Below are 25,511 nucleotides of genomic sequence, written 5' to 3'. Positions count from 1 at the left end.
AAACATCTTTTCTGCTTTCCTTAAACTACTTTTATTTGTGTCAGACTTTCCTTTGAACAAATGAAGTATTCTTTTTGGAGTGAAATACCAAAGTTGCTTATTTGAGGGAAGAGCCTCTCAAAAGTTACAGTTCAAAAAGAGTTTGCAAAGGAACAAATCAAACAGCAGAGGGCCACCTGGTTATGGGTTTAATCTTTGCTCCATGGCAACCCATATTATCCTGTAATATAGCATAGATTCAACCCTGGAATTTTTGTTCCTTTTATCATCCTACCTTTTTTGGTCACTTTTTCTGACACAATCATTATTTTCTTAGTTTTTGTTAGTTTCTTTTTTCTTGAGAAATTGCTGTTTGTTTTTTTTTCACCTGATAATTTATGGAGGATTAAAAAAATTCAGTGCCTATTTCTTTTGTTAGTAAGGTAGATGTTTGATGTTTTGAAGGGCTCTTCTGTCTCTGTAAATTTTTGTCTTTCTGTATTCTAGTAAAAGTTGTTTGTTTTTTAAGTATCCTTTCCTTTTCAGGTTTAACTAGATTTTTTCTACTTTCCAAGAATACGTTTAATTATTCATTATTTTCTTTGCTTCTTTTCTGTAGTGACCAAGCTTGTGCTACTGAAGCAGAGATATTGCTTATACACTTTCCTCCTTAAATATTTTCTTGTATTTCCCAAAGAGTCCATCCTTCTGGATTTTTATTTTAACTCTAATCAACAACAAAGTAGTTCAGTGACCTAGGAAGATTACCAAAATAAGTATGTAAAGCTTCTTAAAATAAATATATGTGGACCTTCAGCATAGAGTAAGACAGTCTCCTTCGTTAATTTCTAACTGAAAAAGTGATTTTGGAGTTGATTTAAAAAAAGTTACTTCTATAATGAAAGAGGTAGCAAAGTAATTGTCAATTATGCGTGTGGATTTTTGTTCTAAAGATTAAAAAAAAGCAAGAAATACCTTTAAAATATCTGTAAAATGTGAGGTTGAATTGGTATGCTACATATTGTGTAATAAAAGATGATGTAAAAACCCAATATCTGCCAGTCAGTAGTAACTGGAATACAGAGCCACATTCTACTGTTAACAACATTGAGTGAATGGATAACTTCCTGAGGAAAAACACTGCTGACTTTGATCATGATTTTTTGCTTGTTTTTTTTTCTATTTGAAATTATTCAATTATATTTCCATAGCTAATTTTTAGTATGTTTATCACTCATGAATAGATAAGCTGGAGAGGACTTGCTGAGTTACTGAATGCTGTCAGTTGTGAAAGGTGGCTTCATCCTGTAGTCCCTCACTAGCCTGAACAAGTTCTCTGTTAAAACTACCATTACTGAAAAGCCTCTTGGTGTTATAAATGTATGAAATTCTGATTTAAGTTTACCCAGGGCTAGTACGTTTACTTTTGTATCAAAAATGTTTAGTAGGTTTTATAACTTCTCTGACTTGCCCATGAGTTTGCAGACAGCCAGTCATAGTCCTCCTCTGTTTTGATAGATTAAATAGATTTCTAGTGTTGTTTAGCCTGCAGAAGAGGAGGCTGAGGGGAGACCTTATCACTCTCTACAACTACCTTAAAGGAGGTTGTAGCGAGGTGGGTGTTGGTCTCTTCTCCCAAGTTATTAGTGATAGAATGAGAAGAAATGTCCCCAAGCTGCATCAGGGAATGTTTAGGTGGAATATTAGGAAAAACTTCTTCACTGAATGAGTGGTCAGGCATTGGAACTGGCTGCCCAGAGAGGTGGTGGTGTCACCATTCCTGGAGGTGTTCAAAAAACATGTAGACATGGCACTTCAGGGCATGGCTTAGGAGGCATGGGGGCGTTGGATTTGATGGTTGGACTTGATGATCCTAGAGGCCTTTTCCAACCTTAGTCATTCTATGATTCTATGATTTGTTTTGTTTGCCTTAGATTTTTCTTTTATAAGAGGATCTCAGTTGTCTCAGACATCCTAGTGTCATCTGCGTATGCTGTGTTAAGGCTAATCTTGAATGTTTGGAACAGGAAATGTGTACAGTCTTTCAGGGGAAATATGGCTGATGACTTGTAGTTCTGCTCATTCATGTCTATACCTACTAAAATGACTTAATCTTGCATTCACCTGCATTCATTTTTGTCTTTTTCTTGATCAAGAATCAGTGATACACCCAGGTAAGCTCCATTTTATAATAGCATCTCATGATTTCAGTTCATAAATAATGTTTTGCACTGGCTATCTTTATATTCAATTTACCTTAAATTAGGTAATAGGTTTCTTACCATATTGCATTCTGATCTTTTTTTTTTCTCCTGCAATGACTTCTGGTATTAAATTTTAGGCAAATTTCATCATATGCTTCTTTCAGGGCTAAAAAACTTATCACAGGCTACCTAAGATCATTGTCACAGGAATAACTCTAGTAGCTTCTCTGTCCTTTTAACAGGGTCCTTGCAAAATCTTTTAACACCATTTCTTACTCACCACATTGTTACTGGATTAAGGCTGATTAATATTTTCTAGGGCAAGAATATTAATTCATTGTTAGAGTTCACCTAGTTTAGAGACAGTTTATGTCTTTTTTTAAAAAAAAAAACCACTTGCCTTCCCACATAAATATTTTGTATTGGTCTGGAATGATAAATTGATAATGCATTAAATTCTACACTCACATACTTTTTGTCTTTAAATCCACTTCAAAATTTATTGTACATCTCACCCTATTAAACATCACAAAGAGACATCCATTATAAACTGGAGCATTATGTTACTCATTCTTGAGTATAGATGAATTTTTTACTTTTCCTTCAAATATTGCTACCTAAATATGATAGGTTTCTGAAAAATATTTTAACAAAAATAACAAATTTGCTATTTTTTTCCTCTGATTCTGTCAATTTCAGTACAATAAAGACTTTGGGTTGTTTTATGGCTCTAACCAGAAATAGGAATATCTATTTCTCTGTATTTGTTTCCTTAAGCCCTTTAGTTTCACCAGATTGTGAATTATCTTTAATCTCCTTGTAGTTTTCCAGGAAAATTACTTCTTTTTTCTCTCTCTCTTAATGTAGTGATTCTGTATTTTTGTTTTATGTGCAAGCTGTACCTTGGCTTGACTTTTAGGTTTCTTTTGTTGAATAGCTGGTATTTTACCCCACATGAATTTCTTTTTATCAATAATATTCTTTTTATCATATAGCTTTCCAGTTAGGTCAGAACAACCCATGATATGAGGTTTTTGTCCCCATTTGAGAATCCATTTCCAGATAGCTTTTTAATCTTCAGTACCAGCCTTCCTCTTCCATGAATTTGTTGGAGTGACTGGCTTGACTGCTTACTTTGTAGGAGGCTGCTTGTTTGGATTCATCAGCCTTGATTACAGACCTACATTATTTAGTTTAAAGTAGAACTGGATCAAAGATAACTTTTTGTTATCCTATATAGATCTCTCACTTTATCAAAGCCAAATTTGAGGAAACAGATCTTATTGAGTCAGTGGATATTTAGCTGAAAGACAGTAAGTAGATTCAGTCTGTTGGTGGCAGCTTACCACATAAATATTCATTATTTGAATTTCAAGTTATTTTGATTGGAACCAGAATTAATTAGCAAGTTTGTGCTCTTTGACTGAAATAATCCTCATTTATCCTTCTAGTGCTAATACTCACTAATAAGGATTCAAAAAAACTTTTATTCAGCATTGTGCATAAACAAAGTTTATTCCTCCAGTAAAGTCCATGCCAGCAGATTCATTCGAGAGCTGTAGATGATGGCATTATGAAATCTGGATATTACTCATTTACTATGTTGCATGCTGAAACCATATGCAAAAAGTCAGATTTTGGGAGCAGCCAACACTGAGTTTTATATAACACTTCTAATATTCCTCCAGGATTACTAAAGAAGCACCTGGCACTTCAGTAAATGCATTGATCAGGATAAACTGTTTCTAACAGCACAATCTCTAAACTGTCTGTGATTTAATCTTTATGTAAAGTGCTGTACTATTTTGAAAATTAAGTCTTCTTTTTAAAAAAAAAAATCCAGTGATAAAATGGTAATTTATTTCAGAGACAAATGTGTTTTGTTGACATATCACAGTCTTTTTTTTTTCTGTTTACCAGTTGTGCAGTCTTCAAATAATAACTCATAGTCTAGTTATGTTTGTCTTGACAAGCATCTGCAACAGTAATGAGTATCAGGTGAGCCAAAGCATCCTTCAGTTATATTGTAGCAGCACATTGCCTTGCAGTTGCATCCTCTCTTACAATTGCGCACCTGTACAGGCTTCCATGAGATACCAGTTACACCTGAGCACAGAGGAGGCTGGTGGTGGTTTTTTGGGTTTGGGTGTTGTTGGGGTTTTTTTTGGGGGGGTGAGGGGGTGGGGGGGGAAGGTGGGATGGGATGTGGTGAATGATGGTGCTTGAGGCATAAAAGCAGTCAGATTGCTCTCCTCATTAGACATATGCTAGTCATGTGTAAATGGCAATAATAAATGCTGATATGACTCAAGATGTGCAAAAACTAGAAACATATCTAACAAGTTAAAAGATGTACTTGAAAAATAAGCTTTAGGGCATGTACACTTGAATCTTTTTTTCTTCTTAGCAACTGTCTTCACTGCAAACATTCATATTCAAAATGGTTTTGGTTGTTTCTGCTGCCTTGGTGACACAGCAGTAATCTACCAGAAGAGCAGACCTTGTGAAAACTGACATTGTAATCAGAAATCTGTAGTCTAGTTGTCTTGATATTTTAATTCCTTTTTCTGCCTAACAGATACACAGTATTTTTCAAAGTTTAATGTAGTATATTACACTACTGTATTTCATTGAGTATCCTTGCAATTAAAACTGCATTACCTTTTTTTTTTCTCTCATGATAAAGGTGATCAGGAGAACAGAAAAGAGCACAGCAGGCCGTCATTCTTGTAGGCAATTTCAACAGTCTAATTTTGTCAATCTCCTTGGATGCCAATATTGAAAGAACACCAGGGTTGCTCCCTGAAGCTAGTAAAATCAACTTTGATTCATCTTTACTTCTGTTTGTTTGTTACAGTTCTTGCAAGGTGGGCAGTTCAGGAGTTCAGCTGTTGGATCCCTGGAGTCTGTAATCAAGGCAGTGTGTAAAGAAGACTCTTCATTTTTCAGCAATGCAAACCTGTTCATTGACATGCCCAGAATCAAGGGACTCTTCAAGGACAATATGGCAAAATATGGCATTCCTGAAGACTCAAGTAAGAAAAACGATCCATCACAAGTTGCATGTATGCATTCAGAGTTCAGAGAAGTTTTTCTCTCTTAAATGGAAATGTTTATATACCAGCTGACATCTCAGTTGAGACTGTAATCCTGAGTACAAGGGTTGATCAATAAAAGTTTTATGGCTATGAGATAATTGTGGATGAGACACAAGTCATTCTGGTTGTTTTCTATCTTTGCAAATAAATAATAAATAAGAATACTCCTGTCTTGGAGACATATATATTAGAATCTTTAAAGCACTTTGTATTAGCAATATATCTGTGAGATACAAGATTGAGAAATTATTGCTGCATGCCTTTCTTCTGTGAACACAAAGCTGTGGTGGTATTGTGCAGTAAAATATGCAAACTCTCAGGATAAAATAAGTTTTTAACAGTTGATATTCCTATTCTCTTGCCCAGATAATCTCTTAGGTCTTACATAATTTCACCTTTACTCCCTTTCCTCAATATACACTTGACTTACCCTGATTAATTTTAATATTGTTAATAACCTTGTTAGAGCCTCAGTGGCCCTGTGCAAGAGAAGAATACAGTGGCAGAGTGTCACTAGGGAAGGATGCCTGTCTGTGAATCACGGCTCCATCATCTATCAGTTTCTACTGCCAGAAACTGACTCTGCCTTGGCTGGGACCCTTGGGCAGGAGCCAGACCTCTGCCCTAGCCTTCTTCACTTGTATGTGGGATAGTAGTTAGCAGGCAGTTCTGCTTTTCTTTCCTATGGGAAGAATGGAGTTAGCAGGATGGCTGATTAGAGAGATTGTGTGGGACTTAGTCTCTTTCAAAGCTGTTTGGGCTAGAAATGATGTTTCTTGATGACTTTTTTTTTGGTGTGAATATTGTCACAACTCTGGAGTGTTGTAAGACCTTTTACCTTAGGACCTTGAAAAATCTTTAAAGCATCAGTTAGTTACAGCATTTCTGTGAGAAAATTAATACTGTTTCCCCTATTTTACAAATTGGTAAATGAGGCAATGGAAAATTAAAATTAAAAAAAATATATATGAGGCCACTTGATTTGTACTTCTTCATAATGATTAACTTGTATGTATTTTCTGTACCACACACTTGCCAGTGACTTTCTGAAAATCACACCAAACTCAAATTAGCAAGTTTTCTGTCTCTTTAGCATATTGATGTTTCTGACTGGCCAGCTTGGAGCCTCTTAATTATTTGCTGTCATTTAGCAATAATTGTTTCCTTAAAGCAAGTAAAAAGTTTTCCATTATGTAGAATAATTTGTCTTCCTTCAGGAGTTGATGACATTATTTAATATTTCCTCACAGCATTGGAAAAGGGTTATTTCTAAATCCATGGACAAAAAATAACAACACCCCCCCTTACACCCCCTCCCACCCCAAAAAAACCCACATGAGCTGGGCATAAAGATCTAAATGTTTCTCACAGGAAACTCATTGCCTTTATTTGAGTGCATGTGCAGTGGGATATCTTGGAAGCTATTTCTTGGCTCCTAGTTCTGAAGGACATACACCCTAATGCATTAACAGCCCCATCTGATGTAGGAACACATTTTTTGGTTATCGAATGGGAAAAGTCAATTGATTGGATTTTTCAAATCAAGAAGTTAAGTCTCATGCCAATTTTTTCCTGTATTTTTGATAGGTTCTTATCAAATTATACAAATAAAGTCTGTATTTGTGAAGGAATTTGTGTATTACTACATCTTTCTTAAGTAGGAATAGAAAGCCAAAGAACAACTGAAGGTATGGAATGAGTCTTTTTTTTTTTTAAGGTGACTCTTTCCTCAGCATTCACATTCTGGGCAGAGGTTTTTCATGTGTCCTTCCACTCTAAAATGCACCAATTTAACTTTTAGGATAGATGGGGTTCACAGGCTGCTTTTCATAAATGTGAGAAGCTCTTTGGATTCTGACTTTTTTTTTCCTTGTCTAATGTTGAGAGTTCTGCATCCTCAACACCATCATAGACTGTGATTAAACAATTTCTATTCAGGGTCCCATAGTGATTGCTTAGTGGCAGTTGGATGGTATTTGGCATGGTGCTGTAACAGATCCTAAATTAAGACTGAAGCTTTTCTTTGAATTCAAAATAATAATGATAATACAACCTCACCTGTGTTGCCTGTCTTAAATGTGAGTCTGTCTTTGTTTTTGCAGCTCCATTTTGCTTGAAGCTTTATCAGGAGATTTTGCAGTCTTCCAATGGGGCTTTGCTATGGACTTTCATGAAACCTTTATTACATGGGAAGATACTGTACAATTCAAACATCGACCTGATTGACATGGTGATGAAGAAGGTGAGGATCAAAAGAAACACTATTTATGTTTATTGATTTTTGTCTTTGTGCTTCATTTTAAAGATCCACTTCTTTCATGGTAGGTAGAAGCGATTTGATAATTGCCTTTCAGAAAACTGGGTCCAGCCTGCCCCATGAGTTCTTATCTTGTTGCTACTTTAAGCTTAATATTTCTCTTAACTTTTATCCTACTTGTTACAGTGGTTTTATCTCAGTGTGAAAAGTAGAATTTTGTTCAAAGTCCCTTAAACCGCATATAGAAAGACTAAAAAGAACACATTAGCAGAAGTGTCGTGTGAATCATGCTGTACCAAGGTGTGTAGGACATACGTATTCCAGGAGAGGTTTTGCCTTCAACAATTTCTTATGATGGGAACTCTAATGGGGCAGCATAAGGAGCTGTGGGGGAAGGGACACTCCAGGAACAAAAGCCTGTTCTGGGGGAGTTACTGAGCTACATTTAAGAAAAAAACAAACCAAACAACAATAACAACAACAATAACAAACCCCCAAACAAACAAAAAACCCCCAACCCCAGTCAACAAACAAAAAACCCCACCAAACCCCACCAAACAAACCAAACAACAGAACAAAATCCAAACAAAAAAACCCACCCCACCCCTCAAAAAACCCCCAGCCTACAGTACATCCTCTTGATTATGTTTCTAACACCAGTAGTATGAATGGCCAGTAGTAGCTGAGCTGCCACATGTGTGGATGCTGATGATTTGATATTATTCAACAGTTTTACTGTCTCCGCAGTTTTGGTATGGTAGGTGCTCTGTCTTCAGCATGGTTAGCTACAATGATGTGTTGGTTCCTGACTAGCTTTGAGGCACTGCTGTAAGAGAAGGGATGATGACTTATTTTAGGTATGCATTAGATTTCTGTGCAAATTTTGCATTTATCTTGCAAATATACGATTTTGAACCTGGAATATTACTTATTGCAAGACTGGTAATTTAGGTTAAATTAAAATCTAGAAAAAAACGCATTATTGTTTGTAAGTGGTACACAAAAAGACTGTAGTAACTTTAAATGTGATGGTAACTATTTTACATGCAAATGGAGTACAGAGTGGTATTCTGACTTATGCTCTAAAAAGAGTAAAGAAAACTAAGCCAAAAAACACATACTAGATAGCAGATACTATGTAACTTTATAGTTTCTGCTATGCATCAGAAATAAGGTTTCAGTGATTTCATACTTTGCGGTTAAATAACTTAATTTGGGCAACAGGCCATCTCTCTGGAGTTGAGTATAATTAATTTTAAAATTTTGGTCAGGTAAAAATGAAACTGCTGTTGATGTTTGTAGATGGAAATTCTATAAAGAAATAGTTGTAAGAAATTATAAAAATTCCAAATGCTTTTGAATACATAATTATATTCTATGTTACAATGACATTTAGAATGATAAACTTAAGACATTTCCACATTATTTTGCCAATTAATACACCAACACCAACATTCTAAAAAACATCTGTAGGAAAGATAAGTCTCCTGACATACATTGTGTTCCTATATAGGTCTTTTAGTGAAATCAAGACTGAGTAATAAAGTTCAGAATGAGGTTTGCTTGAGTTGGCTTGTGGTTTATTTATTTATTTAGTTAGTTAGTTAGTTATTTAAGGCTGTGGAACAATATAAAGATTCTGGTAGATACCTCTAGCACAATGTCTCATTCTCAGGCTCACAAAAGTTCCATCAGCATATTCAGGAATCTGTACAAATACATGCCCACCCTTCCCCAAACCTGTAGATCTAACAAGCAATTAAGGATGAGTATCTCTTTATGTATAAATACGAAAGTAGTAGGAAAGTTTCTTCAACAGTTTTTTCATTTGTTTTATTACGGAAGTCTATCAGCTATTGCTTGAATAGAAACAAAATTTAAATGAGAAATATTGTCCCAGGTATCTTGAACACAGCTGCTGAAAACTGACCCTGTAGCCCTTGCACAGCCAAATCTCCTACAGAAACTAGAATAAAAGTTCTAATTTCCTTTAGACTATGTGACCAGCTATTTATTGGAATAAAAAATTAGAGTTTAAACCTAACAGAAACATTGATGTTTGTATACTAAGATATATCCTGTAAGTTATTCACATGGACTATTTTGTTTCAAGACTGTGCAATTGAATATTCTTCAATAAATTGTGAGGTTGCTGGTTTTACCTTCTGAGAAGTCAACAGTTCTAACGTGTAGAATGACAGTGACCATCACAGATACAGGCTGCAGTGCTGACTGAGAGCAAAAAAGTTCTGTGAGAACCGGCATCCAGGAGTTCAAAGACCATGTGTGATGTCTTTGATCCTTAGTTTCACTGAACTTTTTGCCATTGATGAGCTGATCTTATGAAACTATTTCTTATTTTAAAAGATTCTCAGAATTGGTCTTATATTCAGGCAGTCACTTTAGGACAACGTCATGCTATTTCTTTGTAATTGGAACAATCAGAAAAGAAAATGTAGCAAGACAATTGAGAAATGAAAGAAATAAAACTAGTCTAGCAAATTTATTAATTTCAGTTTCCACCTTTTTGTCTAGTATTATTAGAAAAATTGATAATGAGTTAGGTCTTATTCTAGACTTATATGTCCCGTCTGACTTTGCGTAAGCACACGACTTGTCAGTGTGTTAAAATATGTCATTATAAAAGCAGCTCAATAAGCTCAAAATACCATTTTTATTTAGTCTTACATCAGGAAAAGGCTTGGAGATATTCAATCCAGACAGTGCCATAGTTAATATTGAAGACTAATTTCAATCAAAGGCAATATCCAGCCTAGGTGTTACAGGGAATATTTGTTTTAATGGAACTTCATTGATTAGGAAGAAGAGAACTTGAGGAGAATATGTATGAAACATCAAAGTCCAGCTAGTCATTAGCACACAAACTCACAGGAGTTGCTTTACCATGTAAGATTAAGCATTCTTCTTGCCCTAGGTTCTGATTCCTACTGTAATCAGTAAAGGGTCTATAGGGAAGAACTGAAGAACGTGTTGGTAAAGTGATATTCCTCCCAAATACAGTCCAAACTTCCAAAAACTTAAGGGTCAGGCTTGCAAGGACTTTACTGCTATAATTTGTCCACTTGCTGTTTGAACTTGTATAAAGTCTCAGTATTCATAGTGCCTGTGGTGAGATGTTCTGCGTCAACAACCTCTTCCTTGCTTGTTCTTCAGCTTCAACTGAGGCAACTTTTTTTTTTAAATCCTGTATTTATGTGTCCCAACTATATTTATTTCTACACTCTATTTCCACTACTACTCTTTACTGTCATTTATTACTATTATTATAGCAAAATTAAAAATTCCATAATACAGATTTCAGAATTATCAATCTGTAGTCCCCAGGTTCTCCTACCATCTTTTTTTTTTTTTTTGTGAATAGCATTGCATTTGTTATTTTCCAGTTTCCTGATAACAAGGAAATTTTAATCAGGAGGATATACTACAGTGAGTTCTTCAACTATTTAATCCTTGAGCCCTCTTAGAATTCTTGGCTGAATGTTATCTTGTCCTGGAAACTACTTATTATTCATTTGTTAAGTTGCATGACCTTTTTTTTTATACTGCTGCTTCAGTTTGAGACAATCTCTAAAATGCTCTCCAGGTAGAAAGGCTTCTGACACAGGAACTTCCCAAAGGCCTACTGTGGTGAATTAGAAAGCAAAAAAATATTAAACAAAAACAGTTGTTTTTGGGTTGGGTTTTTTTTTTTTTATGTGGATGTAACTTCAATTTTTAAAAGGATGTTTTCTAATAGCTTTCTGCTTTGTAATGTGTGTGTGCATGCATATGGCCTTTCTCAAGTCTTTCTCAAATCTTTTTTGATAGACAATATATATGTATTTGTTCAGTTTGCTCTATTCTGCCTTAAATAGTATCTGAACCTTCTGCACACAACTTACCCCTTTGCTGTTTTTAATTTCTTTCAAATAAGTTTCTACATTATATAAAGTTCATCTTTTCCAAAAATCCATGCTGCTGCACTAATTTTTTTTAATTGTTTGATTAAGGCGGTTGATTACTAGCACATTATGGTTCCTGTAGCTCTTTGAAAGTGACTCCAGCAAACAAACAAAAAAAGTCTTTTGCACTGTTCAGAATCAAGTTGAGAAGAACTAAGATCTGAGCTCTACTGGGCCTAGATCTTATGAGCTGCTTGATATAACAATTTCTAATGATGTCTGAAAAATTGATGTCCTTGTGTTCCAGTGTGACCTGTGCTTGCTCTGTACTGTGGAAACAGCAATCTCCCATTTTGGCTGTTTGCTACCCTTGCAGACTTTCCGGTCTCCCTCAGCTTGTCATCATCGTGCCTGGACAGTGGGTTACGTGATCCTGATATTCAGGCCTGGGCTTTCAGTCCATAAGGCTTCTGTGTTGTTTGTTAACAGAAGAACTTGTTTAGCAATTAGCTAAAGTGTCAAATCATGACACAAAACCTTAGCTTAACATTTAGGATCACTCTCCCCATTGACAGTGGAATAGGGAATGTCATAGAAGTTAAATGGATAAATTCTTTCAGGAAAATGAAGTTACTGCAAGGGTCTCTTTGGGGCCTTCTGTGCTACACACAGGAAGAAGGAACCACCATAAACTGTTTTCCCATGTTGTACTAGGAGTGGGATTTTGCAAAAGGTGCTTAAAATACTATGGCAAAATTTGTGTCCTTTCAGTAGGAAACATTGCAAAAAGTGTGGTCCCTAATTGGAGTTTACAGCTCATCACAGTCACTTTTTGCTGGGAAATATCACGATCTCTACCATAGTAACAGTGCTGGATTGTTCTTAAATGCGATTTTGTGACAGATAACACCAATTTAAACAAAAAGATACTGCAATAATTTCTAATCTTTATTATACTGTGATCTGTTTAAAACAGGCTGGAAAAAATTGATGGTTGTTTGCTAGTGGCAGAGAGAGAAATTGTAGCTTATGTTTGACTGGGACAGTGAATGTTTTGCTGTATTCAGGTCTTCCTCTGCAAGAATATTTTGAAATAGATTGATTGGTCTGTTGAATTTATTGTCCAGGCCATGCTTTTGACTTTCACTATTATTATTTATTCAGTCAAAGTAATTTGAATAAAACATGCCCAAGGTCTGCAAAGGTTTTCTTTTGAATATGCCCTAACTCTATTTTTTTTTTCTGTCTTTCTCAAACACCTGTACGATATTCTGTATGAAAGAGACATTATAAAATAAAGAGGTCTTTATGATACTTCAGGTAGGAAACATACATACGCATTGCAGGAAGACTTTGTTTTGCTTGGTGTTCAGAGGCTGCAACAAACAGTTTTCATTTCTTAAGTAGAAAAAAGAAAACATGTGTGTCCTTACTGCTGACTGTCGAAGTGAAATGGAAAGGAGTTGCAGAAGATCTGAAGCATGCCAGTTTTCCCTGTTTCTTAAGAACTGCTATGCACAGCTTTTACTTAGTTTGTCCCCATGTATTGCTTTTCCCAGGCTAATTTCACTTTTGGCTTTGTGGAAAGCTTGAGGACTTACTCTGAGACATGGCTTAAGATGTCTGACGTTTTTAAAAGCAGTGGAAATATCCTCACGGTCTCACGACTGCAGGTAGGTGATCTGTGGGAGGGCTTCCTATTTTCCAATTATTTGCTATGTGATCTAGACAGAATTTCTATATATGTAAAACTGTCCATCTATCTGGCTTCAGGTTTAAAAAGAGCTGAAAAAGAGGCAGATTGTCTTGAGTTTATGAGTCTACAGTGTGATACTGAGAAACTTCTGAGGTGAAAATACTTAAAAGCAATATCACCTTACTATGCCTACTATTACCAGACAGTAGGGGAAATAAAAGAAGTAGGTACACTTACAAGCTTTATACACTTAATTGAAACAAGTGTAAGACTGTAGGAAATAAACTAGTTTCTGGAACTTGCTTGTTTATCACTTGCTTTTTCCAACAACACGTGCAACTGATAAAACAAACTGATATGGGAAATATTGACTAAAAATGCATTGTTGTTACTGGGATTTTTCCCATTCTACATATTTATGTCCTTTTTTTCCCCCAATAATATTTAGTTTTGCCATGTTTGACACGGTTTCTACACTTTGGGAAGATAAGCAGAATCCTGTGATGGCCCATACATATAATTCTGTTACCTTTAAGTTCAAGTAAAATGATCATGCATTAGACTTGCAGATTCCAGGATGCCCTTTTAGAGCTAATAATTTTTTCCCCTTTAGAACTTGGCAAATGAGGTAAAGAAGTTAAAATAATGTAAAAGGAATTCCCAAATGCCTGTTTTAAAAAGATACTTTTACTATTGCCAGTGCTAATAGTACAATGGCCCAGAAGTCTTGAAGGAAAAGAAAATGGGCTTCTGTCCCAGCAGACTTGTAAGGACATTAGAATGGATTCTCAGTTAAAATACTTGCAGTAAAGGAAGACAGTGATGTACAGCAATAGGGAGTATATGTTCTGCTGTTTATTTGAAATGTGTGGAGTTAACCTGTGAAGAGGGGAAGACAGAAGACATGGAGAGGCTAAGTGACTTCTCCAGTGTTGTGCAGGAAATCTAGCTAATGGAATTGAACATAAATACATATTATATTTTAAACTTCTTTAGAGATGATAAACTGGATGTAACGTCTAACGCTTTTCATTTTAGGAAGCATTGCAAAGCAATTTCATAAAACACTTCATAGAAAGTAATTTGGACATCGACATGGAAAAACTCTTTAAAAAAATGCAAGTATATGGTATGTACATAAAAGTGCATGTATGGATCACCCTTATTAGACTTTAACTTGAACTTAGAACTATGTTCAATTGAAACAGAATGTTTCACCTACTTGTATTATACTAAAGTACCAGACTTTAAATTCTCTTGTTGAGTTAGCCTCAAATATTTCTAGTTGTCTTTTTTCCTTCTGAGTGGCTGGATAAATTGCATTTCAAAATACTGAAAGACTTGAGAAATCTGGTAACAAATTGGAAGTGGCAAACTGTCATGGGAGAGTTATAAACACAGGAGCTATACTTAAAAGGAAGGAAGGGACAATTAATCCCAGTAGCCACAGTTCCATTAGGTAGCAGTAAATTTTTGTAGTAAATTTTAAAGGAAATCTATGTACTTTTTATGGAAATGAATAGAAAATGAGATTGGATACAGTGTGTTTAATGAAAAGCTGTCTGTATTTTTTTTTTCTTTTATTGAGAATTAGTTGCATGTGGTCTCCTTGAGCCTCAGAAAAGGCTGAGATGATAGAGTTATAATCAGGGAGAAGCAAGGTTGGGCTCAGAGTAATGAGCAGAGAGTAATGAGGGTCACACCAAGCCCTGGGGTGGCCAGGGAGGGCCATGGGGGTGATGCTGAGGCCAGGCCAAGCCATCACCCCAAGGGTAGGGGTCTGGGCCCAGATCAGCAGACCCACGGCCAGGTCCACAGCCAAGCTGTGATGTGATGCGAGCTGCAGCTTGGGGCAGGGCCAGCCGCAGATCTGATGGGAAATGAGTGGCCCTGGCTCAGGTGTCTGCATGGAGCTTGAGTGATTTAAGGAAGAGAAGGGAAAGGATTATGCTGGAAACACAAGTTACTTAAAGATTTTATAATAATTTGAGAACTTAAAAAAAATTCAATATGTCCTGCTGTCAGTAGGGTAGGTACATGATAATTAAAATGGTTGCTGACATTTGCTAGAAGGAACTGTCCACACCAAAGCAGAGTGTAAGGTCATTTAAGAAAAGTTCAATATTTTGAACATTAGAAAGGGAGAAAAGTGGGATAAAATGCAATAACAGATAGTGTGACATCATGTACAAAGGGAGATGGGTGCTTCCTTGATGAGGATAGTGGTACAGAGGACATATCTGTGTCATTTGTTATCAGTGAGTGTTAGGATACTTATGAGCCTGACAGAAATCTGTTTCAGGCATTTGTTGGAGGAGTACAGTCATGAGCTCTCAAATGCCCCCATGAAGGGGCTGTGTGGCCTCATTGCTGGAAAAAATAAGACTTTACAGCAATGCTGTCACTCCTTTCTTCAAAAAAGGCAAGAAGGAGGAGCTGGGAAACTATAGACCAGTCAGCATCGTCTCTATCCCTGGAAAGGTGATGGAGCAGTTCAGCCTGGAGGTCATCTCCAGGCATGTAGAGGACACAAAGGTTATCAGAAATAGTCAACATGGATTCACCAAGGGAAGATCATGCTTGACCAACCTGATAGCCTTCTACGATGGCATGACTGGCTGGGTTGACGAAGGGAGAGCAGCGGATGTTGACTTCAGTAAGGCATTCAACACTGTCTCCCATAGCATCCCCCCAGGCAGGCAAAGGAATTGTGGGTTGGATGAGTGGACAGTGAGGTGGACAGGGAACTGGCTGAACAACAGAACTCAGAGGGTCATGATCACTGGAGCAGAGTCTGGATGGAGGCCTGTCACTAGTGGTGTTCCCCAGGGGTCTGTGCTGGGTCCAGTCCTGATCAACATATTCATCAGTGACCTGGATGATGGGACAGAGTGTAACCTCAGCAAGTTGGCTGATGATACCAAGTGGGGAGAGGCGGCTGATACACCAGAAGGCTGTGCTGCCATCCAGCGAGACCTGGACAGGCTGGAGAGCTGGGCCAAGGGGAACCTCATGAAATTCAACAAGAGCAAGTATAAGGTCCTGCACCAGGGGAGGAACAACCCCATGCACCAGTATCAGCTGGGGGCTGACCTACTGGAAAGTGGCTCTGTTGGAAGGACCTGGGAGTGCTGGTGCACAACAAGCTGACCCTGAGCCAGGAATGTGCCCATGTGGCCAAGAAGGCCAATGGTATCCTGGGCTGCATTAAAAGGAGTGTGGCCAGCAGGTCGAGGGAGGATATCCTCCCCCTCTACTCCTCCCTAGTGAGACCATATTTGGAGCACTGGGCCCAGTTCTGGGCCCCGCAGTTTAAGGACATGTAACTGCTTGAGCAAGTCCAGCAGAGAGCTACCAAGATGATCAGGGGGCTGGAGCATCTCCCTTTTGAGGAAAGGCTGAGAGACCTGGGTTTGTTCAGCCTGGAGAAGACTGAGGGGGGATCTCATCAATGCTTATAAATACCTGAAGGGTCAGTGTCAAGAGGATGGGGCCAGACTCTTTTCAGTGGTGCCCAACGACAGGACAATGGGCAATGGGCACGAGTTGGAACACAGGAAGTTCCACCTCAATATGAGAAAAAATTTCTTTCCTGTGAGGGTGCTAGAGCAGTGGCACAGGCTGCCCAGAGAGGCTGTGGAGTCTCCTTCCCTGGAGACATTCAAAACCCACCTGGATACCTTCCTGTGTCCCCTGCTCTCGGTGTGCCTGCTCAAGAGCAGGGGGGTTGGAGAAGATGATCTCCAGAGGTCCCTTCCAACCCCTACCATTCTGTGATTCTCTGTACACAGGCAATTAAGCCTGCTCTACAGTCAAGTAATTAATTTTAGGGCTAAAATAAACAAATAGATGTACTTGAAGTGCAACTTCTATTAGGTTTAGGTACCTGCCTCTAAGCAGGGGATGGAGAAAATCCACCGAAGCTCCTGATGAAGTGTATTCTCTGTCCAAAATTGTACTACTGCCCTGAGCTTGTTCTGCTATGTCTGGTGTGAGCTAAAGTTCTTTACTTTTATCTGCACACAGCATGTGAGTTTTAATTGAAACTGTCCTTGATTTGAAGGCTGTATTTGAAGGCTAGGACTAGCTGTGTGCACTTTTACTAAGAAAAATGGCAAATAGTGTCCAGAATTTAATCCAGAAGCTGAGAATCTGGGCTCAGTATCCTCCTTAGGTGAGGGACTCAAGTTTGAGTCCTCTATTTCTCAGGAAGATTTTCTTAACCACTCTGCTTCTGCCTAGTCTGGGTTAGGCATAACTCACCCCTCATGGTTAAGCTGGATCACAATACAGCTGAAAAAGCAAGCTTCTTAACCCACCTGACCTGCTGGAGACAGCTGTCTCAATATATTAGTTGAGTAATAGAATGGATTTTGTTTGTTTGGGCCTAACAGTGAGAACTACATGATAGGTGGTAGGCAAACAGCTTTTCATTAAGTAGATATCAAGATCTCTGGAGTTACCAGGTCCATCTTCACTGTTGCAGACAACTTCATCACAGAAATCTGTGCATGGGTTTCCCAATTTTTACCTTTTGACCTAAGAGCTAAGGACATTTGACAATATGTAAAAAGTGGTTAACAGTCTTGCATAGTAAATATAGAAAAGCATTTAAGTAGAATGTCTTATGAAACTAGAATTTCTTTGTTTTAATAATATACAGTCAATAAAATTGACATCTCATAAAAAGTGAAAATCAGTATGGGCTATATATCACAATAGCATTTATATCTTTGTGAAGCTGATCTGTCCAAACTGCCAGAGCACTCTTCTGCATTTACACTTTGATTACACTTCTTTTTACACATTCTCTTTGTCGTTTTGCTTTTTGAAAAATGAGTATGCTCTCTTATTTTTATGGTGGATTGTATATTCTTTCTTGTTCATTTTATTAGTCTATAATCATGTGCAGCTGTTACTGTAAACCTCTGTTCTTAGGGTTTTTTTTAAATTTCATTACTCTTATACTGCATGGTTTTTTTGGTCCTGTAATTATCTTGCTTGGATCCAATTAAAGTCTTAAATGTATCCATATATATTATTGGTTTTACTACTCACAATCTGTTTATTTCCATCCAAAGATCGGGTTTTCTAAAATCACCTAATCTGTATGATTATGTATTTTTTCTTCTTACTAAAGCAAATATTGCCTTGGTTTATTACATCTACACTTGCATTAAGCTTCTAATTATGCTCAAATCCAAGGTGTTTGTGTTTGCATCGTTTTTTACTTCTCTATGATGCTATAAAAATGGTTAACAGCTATAGTGACATGTTATTCACTCTGCTACTCCTGCTGGAAAATGTCACGGACACAGAGTGGATTGATGTATAACTCTTCCAACCTCTCTGTAATGTTATCAGGCTATAAGACCTTGCAAAATCATCAATTTGTAAAGCTGTTTTACAGGGTTACTCTGTCAGTTTTACTCACATGGAACAACCTAAATATTTAACTGAGGGCAGAATAGTTTGTGGTTTTCTTTTTAAAAGCTTTTTACTTTCTGAACTAGCTTTGTGGGGCAAGGCAACCGTATTCCTCTATGCTTGCTTTCTGACCCAGCAATTTGCAATGATTTCCTGGGTGTAACCGATTTTATATAAACCCTGCCCTGCTAGAGCTTTTGTGCTCCTTGCTGCGTACAGTCCTTGCGAACCTCTTAAGAGGCACTGGGAGGCAGTTATGCTGCAGGCTCTTAATTTAGATTCTTGCCTGTTGAAGCTCTCTCTTGTCCTCCTTCTGTGATTTCTCCCAGATGTGAAGTGTTTTTTCACTATCAAGCCCCTCTTACGGAGGGCTACATGTGACCTGGGATATAACAGCCAGAGTTAAAAAATCCAGACAGCTTTTCTCCATGCTACCTCTCTGCTGCTGCTATTGTAAATGAAATAGTTTTATGTGTACATAGAAAGCTGGAAACAAATAGCTCTAACGTCACCACTGAAAACTGTGCCACCACCAAAAGGACCCGATAACTAGTAACTTTCTCCTAATTACTGAACTAAATTAATTCATTGCTGGTTTAATCCAATTTATTCTTCTTGTAAACTTTTACTTATATAGCACTTCTGCCTAGTAGATTTACATAAAACTTTTATTTCCTCCCAGTTACTTTATGATAGGTTAAACAAGCTAAGTGGAAGATGGGGGCTGAGTTGGTCTGGACAAAAGTATGAAGATAATAGTGAAAACAGATTTGCTGAGTTTTTTATTCATAATTGCTACATTTAGAAATGGGAAAAACATAAGACAGGCAATTCTATAGATCTTAATTCCAAAACTTTCTAGTGGGTTGTATCTGTTCATATATATATGTTATTTCTATGCTAGAACAGAGTTCATGCACATTGTGAAAGACAATATTTTGTTTCCAGAAAAATTTAAGTATGCCATCTTCTAAGCAAGCAGCATACTAGTTGGTGTTTCTTAGGCTAAAATATTCAATACTTTAATTCATAACAGAGGAGGCATTTTAGTTAATTATTGACTTCACATTAAGGTCTTCCAAAGACCTCTGGTGATTTTTTTTCTGTATGCATATATATATATAGGGATATATGTAATTACACACACACATATAAATGTAAAAATATATATGAAAGCTTAACCCTACCACCTGAGCTTAATGTTAGGAATATTCTCTTCTCTCTAATGCCTCAAAATGAGTAGCAGCATAGGTATTTCCTTTGTCCTCCTCAAGGATAGCATTAAGAAAGACATATAGTATCTATATTTGGCACTGTTTTCTCTCACAGCCCATGAATTCACCTTGTCATTGCTTGCCTATCTTCTGAGTTCTAGACTATCAGTTCCTCTACTTTTTCTCCTTGTGATCTTTATCCTTTCTCACTGGTAATCATGTTTCTCCTTCAGACTACTCCATACATTTTTCCACTTATCTGCTTTCCTATTGTAATATTTCCTGTGCTGACACTGAATAATATCTATGATCCAGGGTTTTCTGTCACCGCTGCTATCAAATGAGGTTATCACCTATCCTTTTTAAAGGCTATATGTTCAAGTGAGTCTTGAAAAATTTGAGATGGAAACTTGTGTTTTATGATTTATAACATTATTATGTGAGAAATTCAGATGTTTCCATTAAATCCAGATGAGTTAAGATTGTTTCTAGATCATTCTATCCTTCTGGTTATTCTCTCAAACATAAGGATATAGCACTATCTCTACATTCTCTCCAAATGTAAGAAGATCTGAATTTGTCCAACAGTTCAGTGTTGTCAGAAACCAGGCTTTGGCTGAGGTATACATTCATCCTGGATCCATAGATAAGGTCAAAGTCAAAACAGAGGGGTTGTAGGCTTTTTTCAGGGCTCAAGTCAAAATGTTTATGCCCTATAATACAAGGTACTTGAAATATTTGCAGTGTCAAGGAGAGAAGAACTGGCCAATACATTACTAGATGAAAGAGGTGGATCTCTGTTGTGATGTTCAAAGTACATTAGCTCTCCTGTATTTGTGGGAGTAGTTATGGAAAGATAAGGAAATGTTAAAAGTCCTACAGCTTCAAGGACATGGTGTCTTTCTAGAACTTTTCTAGAATTTGTTACATTTTTGTTGCTCTGAAACTGAGGGAAAATGTAGCTGAGGACTTGTAAAAGCTACTGAAACAGGAACTACCCTTCCACAAGTTCACACAAAAATTCCTACGTTTTTAAAAGTTCTTCCTTTTTTTAAATACAAAGGGTATTTACTCTTATAGGATGTGCAAGTGACAACATACCATTTCTCATTAAAACTAAGGAAGTTCTATTTGTTTCCTCACCTTAGAAAATATGATGAACAAGATGCTTAACAGCTCAGCAAGTAAACAGATTGACCTGTTGTCACAGCTTGTAGTAAATATCTCTTCCTGTGTGTTACTGGACCGTTTCCAGCCTTTTGACTCTGTTGAGAAATTGGAGAAGGCAGCTTATGAACTCATGCAGCAAAATAATTTTTTGGCTAGTAAGTACCTTATTTAAAATGTATATTGACCGAAAACATCAGATTTTGTAGTTGTCTGTGTTTATTGAGGAGGTGGGTTAAGCTTGCACACTTTCAAAGTATGTATTAAAACATATACAACACAGGCAAAATAAAGCACATTTACCTTAGAGGTATTCCCCAACATTTGAATGCTGTAATAGATGCTGTGAAGACTAATTATATTGTTTTTTTTAATTGTAGAACTGCCAAATGAATCATTGGAGTATATGATTTCTAACAAAATATTGAAAAGAATAGTCATGAATATTTAAAGTAGAATAAAAAGACCTGAAAAATGTATAGTACTGAGAAAACTTGACTCCTAATTATGACAAGATCGTCTAGTTTACATCCTTTCAAATTTTAGTGTTTTTATTTGCAAAAGGAGGAAAGAAAGGGGGTTTTTGGTAAATTTTATTCTTAAGCCAGCACCTCAAAAAAATTAACTTGTTTGTTCAGAGTAAATAAATTCCTAAGCAACAGATATATTTCTTTTCTACCCTGGGATTACACTCTCTATCCTTTTCCTGCATTATATCCTTATTGCTGATAATAAATTAGTTGTACAAAAGAGCTTAAAAGACAGGAATGTTTTTGTTATTACACACACTTTATCTCCTCACACAAAAAGCTTTAAGTTCCATGTAGCCTTTCCAAAAGAGAGCCCTGTTTAAGTCTATATAAACTGTACCTCATTTTTTCCCCCCGTTGTTTTGGTTTTTATTGTCTCCCTGGACTCCTGTAAGTACACAACAAAAGATATGTCAAAGCAGTTCTAGAGAATGAAACTCCTCAGTCTGGAATCCCATGTTTGTTCTGTAAACTGCACAGTACCCCCATTTGCAGAATGTGGAAATGACTGCCCTCCATCTCTATAGAACCAACAGACCATAGCATGAGACATAATTTCTCATGAGTAGTTTGTAGGGAGTGAAATTGTTTGCCTCTTCAAGGGAAGAAACAGACAGATAGATCTTGGCCCTCAGAAAACTGAATTTTCCGGTCTAGAACCATTTTGCTTCCACGTACATGGGGAAGGGTCATATGCTAATATAAGCCAAAATATTTCCTGGGAGTTTTTTCAGAACTATGAGCTTATAATCTCTTCACATCCTTAAAGAGGGACAATGGTATTTTGAGGGATCCAGTGTGTCCAATACATCAATATTACATTCTCAGACATAAGCATACACTCCTTTCGATAGTGAGATGTGAAACTAAGGTGGAATTTTCCTTGCTTTCTTTGTTTGTAGTCTTCAGAGCTTTCACAGCCTCATGAAATATCTTAGGAAATTAAATGTTTGCATAAATGGGAAAATGAAATTGGACAGTTGAAAAAATAAGCTTTACCAGCAAAGTATTCTATATCATATTATCTTTCAGAGACCCAGGTGGTAGGTAGGACATATCTTCCCTTTCCCAAGGGAAAAAGGTCAACATTTCACATTTATCAAGGAGTACTAAAAAGTCTGGGTCATCCAGAAAGAAAATACAACCAATTCACTGTATTTTACTTCATCTTCCAGCTACAGATTAAGCTTTTATCTGCCTTTTTTTTTTTTTTAACACAGAACTAGAGAAAATAAATGTGCAAATTCTGCTGTGCTAAAACAGTTTTGTAATTAAAAATCAGAGTAAATTTTAGTGGGTTGGTACTGTTTACTTTGTCACCCACTTCCAGGGATTGTTATGCTTTGATGGACAAATTTTATGGCTGCTGCTTTCACTGTGGAACTGAGATCAGTCCCCAAAAGGGGGTTAAATTTGGATACAAAGAGAATAAACTGCAATTCAAGAAAAAAAATCACAGAAGGAATTTTCTCAGATAAAAATCATTGTTGGAAACCCATTTATCATGCAAATAATTTTTTACATTTCATATTCATAAATGTAAAAAAATGTAAGTCTCTATGAAACCTACTATTCTTGTGTTTGGGGGTCAAGAAACTTTCAAGGCTTGTCCTGTGACAGGTGAATGTATCCTACTATCATATCATAATTGGCCATTAGTTAGCTCTGTAAATAGCATAAATCATATAAGATCGGCGTATGAAGCTCCTTTTCTTCTTGTGTCAGGTATCATCTTCGATACACCAAAAAACAAGACAAAAGATTCTAGCATTCTTCTTCCACGACACATTTCATATACAATTAGAACCAGTGTTCTTTATAGCATGAGAACAGATTTGATTACAAACCCAGTGTGGAAATCCCATCCCCAGAAGTTGCCAGCTGATGGGTTTAAATACAACCACATCTTTATTCCTCTTCAAGACATGATTGAAAAGGCAATTATTTCAGCACAGACTGGGACAGATGCCTCAGAGCCAGCCATTCAGGTGCAAGCCATGCCTTACCCTTGTCATACCAGTGATCTGTAAGTAAATTTTCAGCTTTTTAATTCAATATATTATCCTTATTAGATTAGTGCTAGAGGACTTGGGAAGCTACTAGGTCTTTGTAGTGGGTGAATGTATATCTCAGTGCAGGATTGAACCAGTATGTCCAATACCAGAACATTACAGCAAAGCAAATCTTGTTCAACGGCTGTGACCATAGCACGCTATGCAACTTTTGTCTGGCAAATGACCCCTTACGAGTTGTTTGGAGCTCTACTGTGGAGTAGTCTGCTGGACAGAGACTGTGTCAACATATTGTGCAACTAATATAGATTATGCTAAGAAACCTGCTTTCCATCCTTAGCTGTCCTGTACACAAACTGTAAATTGGTCCCTGGTATGTGATGAAATACAGTGTAAAGTTGATGCAGCAAAAGAAAAAGTGTACAATTTTTATTTGTAAACCATTAAAACATCCTAGCTATTAGAATTTAAAATTAGTCAGTGGTAATAAACTTGTTAAAGTGGAGCAAAAATTGACTGGCTCATGTTATTCCTTGCTGTCCAAATATGTTACTTTGCCATAGACATAAATCTGAATTATGTTTGATTTTGAATGGAACCCTGAAGAGTGATTATGTAAGTTGTATTATTGACAAATACTAATGTAATATTATAATTCCAATATGTATATTTAACTTCTTACATGAAAAATAAGCAATTCTAACCAGAACAAGTCTTACTGCTCATGTCAGATCTTAATTTATGCATAATTTGACAATAGTCCCAGTATTAACCTATTAACATTCTGCTAAAAAATTTTTACCTTTGGAGGCTAACAACTCCGCATATATTTTCTTTCACAGATTCTTGAACAATATAGGTGTTTTTTTCCCACTTATGATGATGTTAACATGGATGGTTTCAGTTGCTGGCATGGTTCGCAAGCTGGTCTATGAAAGAGAAATTCATCTTGAAGAGGTAAGAGGCAGAATAGCTTCTGAAAATAAAACTTTTATTTATTAAAGCATACTGAAATACAAAACTTAAACTCTGAGGTGCTTTTGTGTGCTCATAATCTAGCTGGCTTTGTTTTCACTTGCTTTCTCTGGGCAGTAGGTTCTAGTTCAGTTGCCGACTCACATTCACAACATTTTTTGAGCATCAGTCATCTTAGTATGCAAGTATTGTCTACGAAACAAAAACCAATGAGCAAAAGATCCATAAAAGTTGAAGCTGGAAACTGTTGTTTGGGAAAAGTCCTTTTGATTAGAATGGTTTTTATTATGAATTATTTTTATTTTCTTTCTTTCTGTGTGTGGTCTAAAATGATAAAACTTCCTAAACCAAATTAAAAATTTGCCATGTACTGTGTAGTTAGCAGAAATATAAGGAAGGATGACACAGAAAAATTGAGACAATTATTCGCTTATATCAATGGCTAGTCTTAGCAGGTGCTAAGCATATGGAAGAACATGGGGTTTTATGATACTTTTTCTGTATGGATAAATATATTTTCTTTGAAGAATTGCACTGGTCTTTATATTACTGGAGTAAAATTTTTTTTTTTAATTTGGGAAATTATCTAATTTCTCTAAACTTTGTGTTGTAAGATAGGCCTTTTTAATGCTTTAAAATATTAAATCAACTTAGTAAATTTAATTTTGATCATCTCATGAAAAGTGCTTCAGAAATAGTATTAGCTTGTTTCCAAAAGCATTTTTTTTTTTAATAAAAGAGGGGTGATGCCCCACACCTGGCTAAATTATTATTTGCATGCTAATACATAAAGGTTTACAAACATATCCATACGTTACTTTTAGTTCAGCAACAGGCTGTGAAAAAACATTTGTTTATACCATGGTGTAGATATCCTCAGTACTTTTTAAAGTATGAAAAGGCAGACCTCCTCACTGGAGGACCCAGTAATCTGACATCTGGTCCTGTAACCGTGTGCAAAAGAGAGTTGTGCCTGAGCACTGGGATTCCTTGTGTTTAGTACATGATAAGCTCAGAGGCAGCCCTGCTCAGAGCTGTGTTTGTTCCAAG

The 25,511-nt window shown here is 36.6% G+C and overlaps 1 protein-coding gene across 1 annotated transcript in view; it reads left to right on the top strand.

The window, feature by feature from the left end:
* ABCA13 (ATP binding cassette subfamily A member 13) overlaps positions 1-25,511 on the top strand; it is a 207,958-nt gene that overhangs the window by 61,046 nt on the left and 121,401 nt on the right. Inside the window, exons 25-31 of the mRNA XM_064441788.1 lie at positions 5,041-5,218; positions 7,384-7,523; positions 13,000-13,113; positions 14,175-14,265; positions 20,926-21,102; positions 23,200-23,500; positions 24,329-24,443. Coding sequence (XP_064297858.1) covers positions 5,041-5,218; positions 7,384-7,523; positions 13,000-13,113; positions 14,175-14,265; positions 20,926-21,102; positions 23,200-23,500; positions 24,329-24,443 — 1,116 coding nt within the window. The remainder of the gene's footprint in view (positions 1-5,040; positions 5,219-7,383; positions 7,524-12,999; positions 13,114-14,174; positions 14,266-20,925; positions 21,103-23,199; positions 23,501-24,328; positions 24,444-25,511) is intronic.

The sequence above is a fragment of the Phalacrocorax carbo genome, chromosome 2, assembly GCF_963921805.1.
Source record: "Phalacrocorax carbo chromosome 2, bPhaCar2.1, whole genome shotgun sequence".
Classification (NCBI taxonomy): domain Eukaryota; kingdom Metazoa; phylum Chordata; class Aves; order Suliformes; family Phalacrocoracidae; genus Phalacrocorax; species Phalacrocorax carbo.
This window is presented reverse-complemented; position numbering and strand designations above follow the sequence as displayed.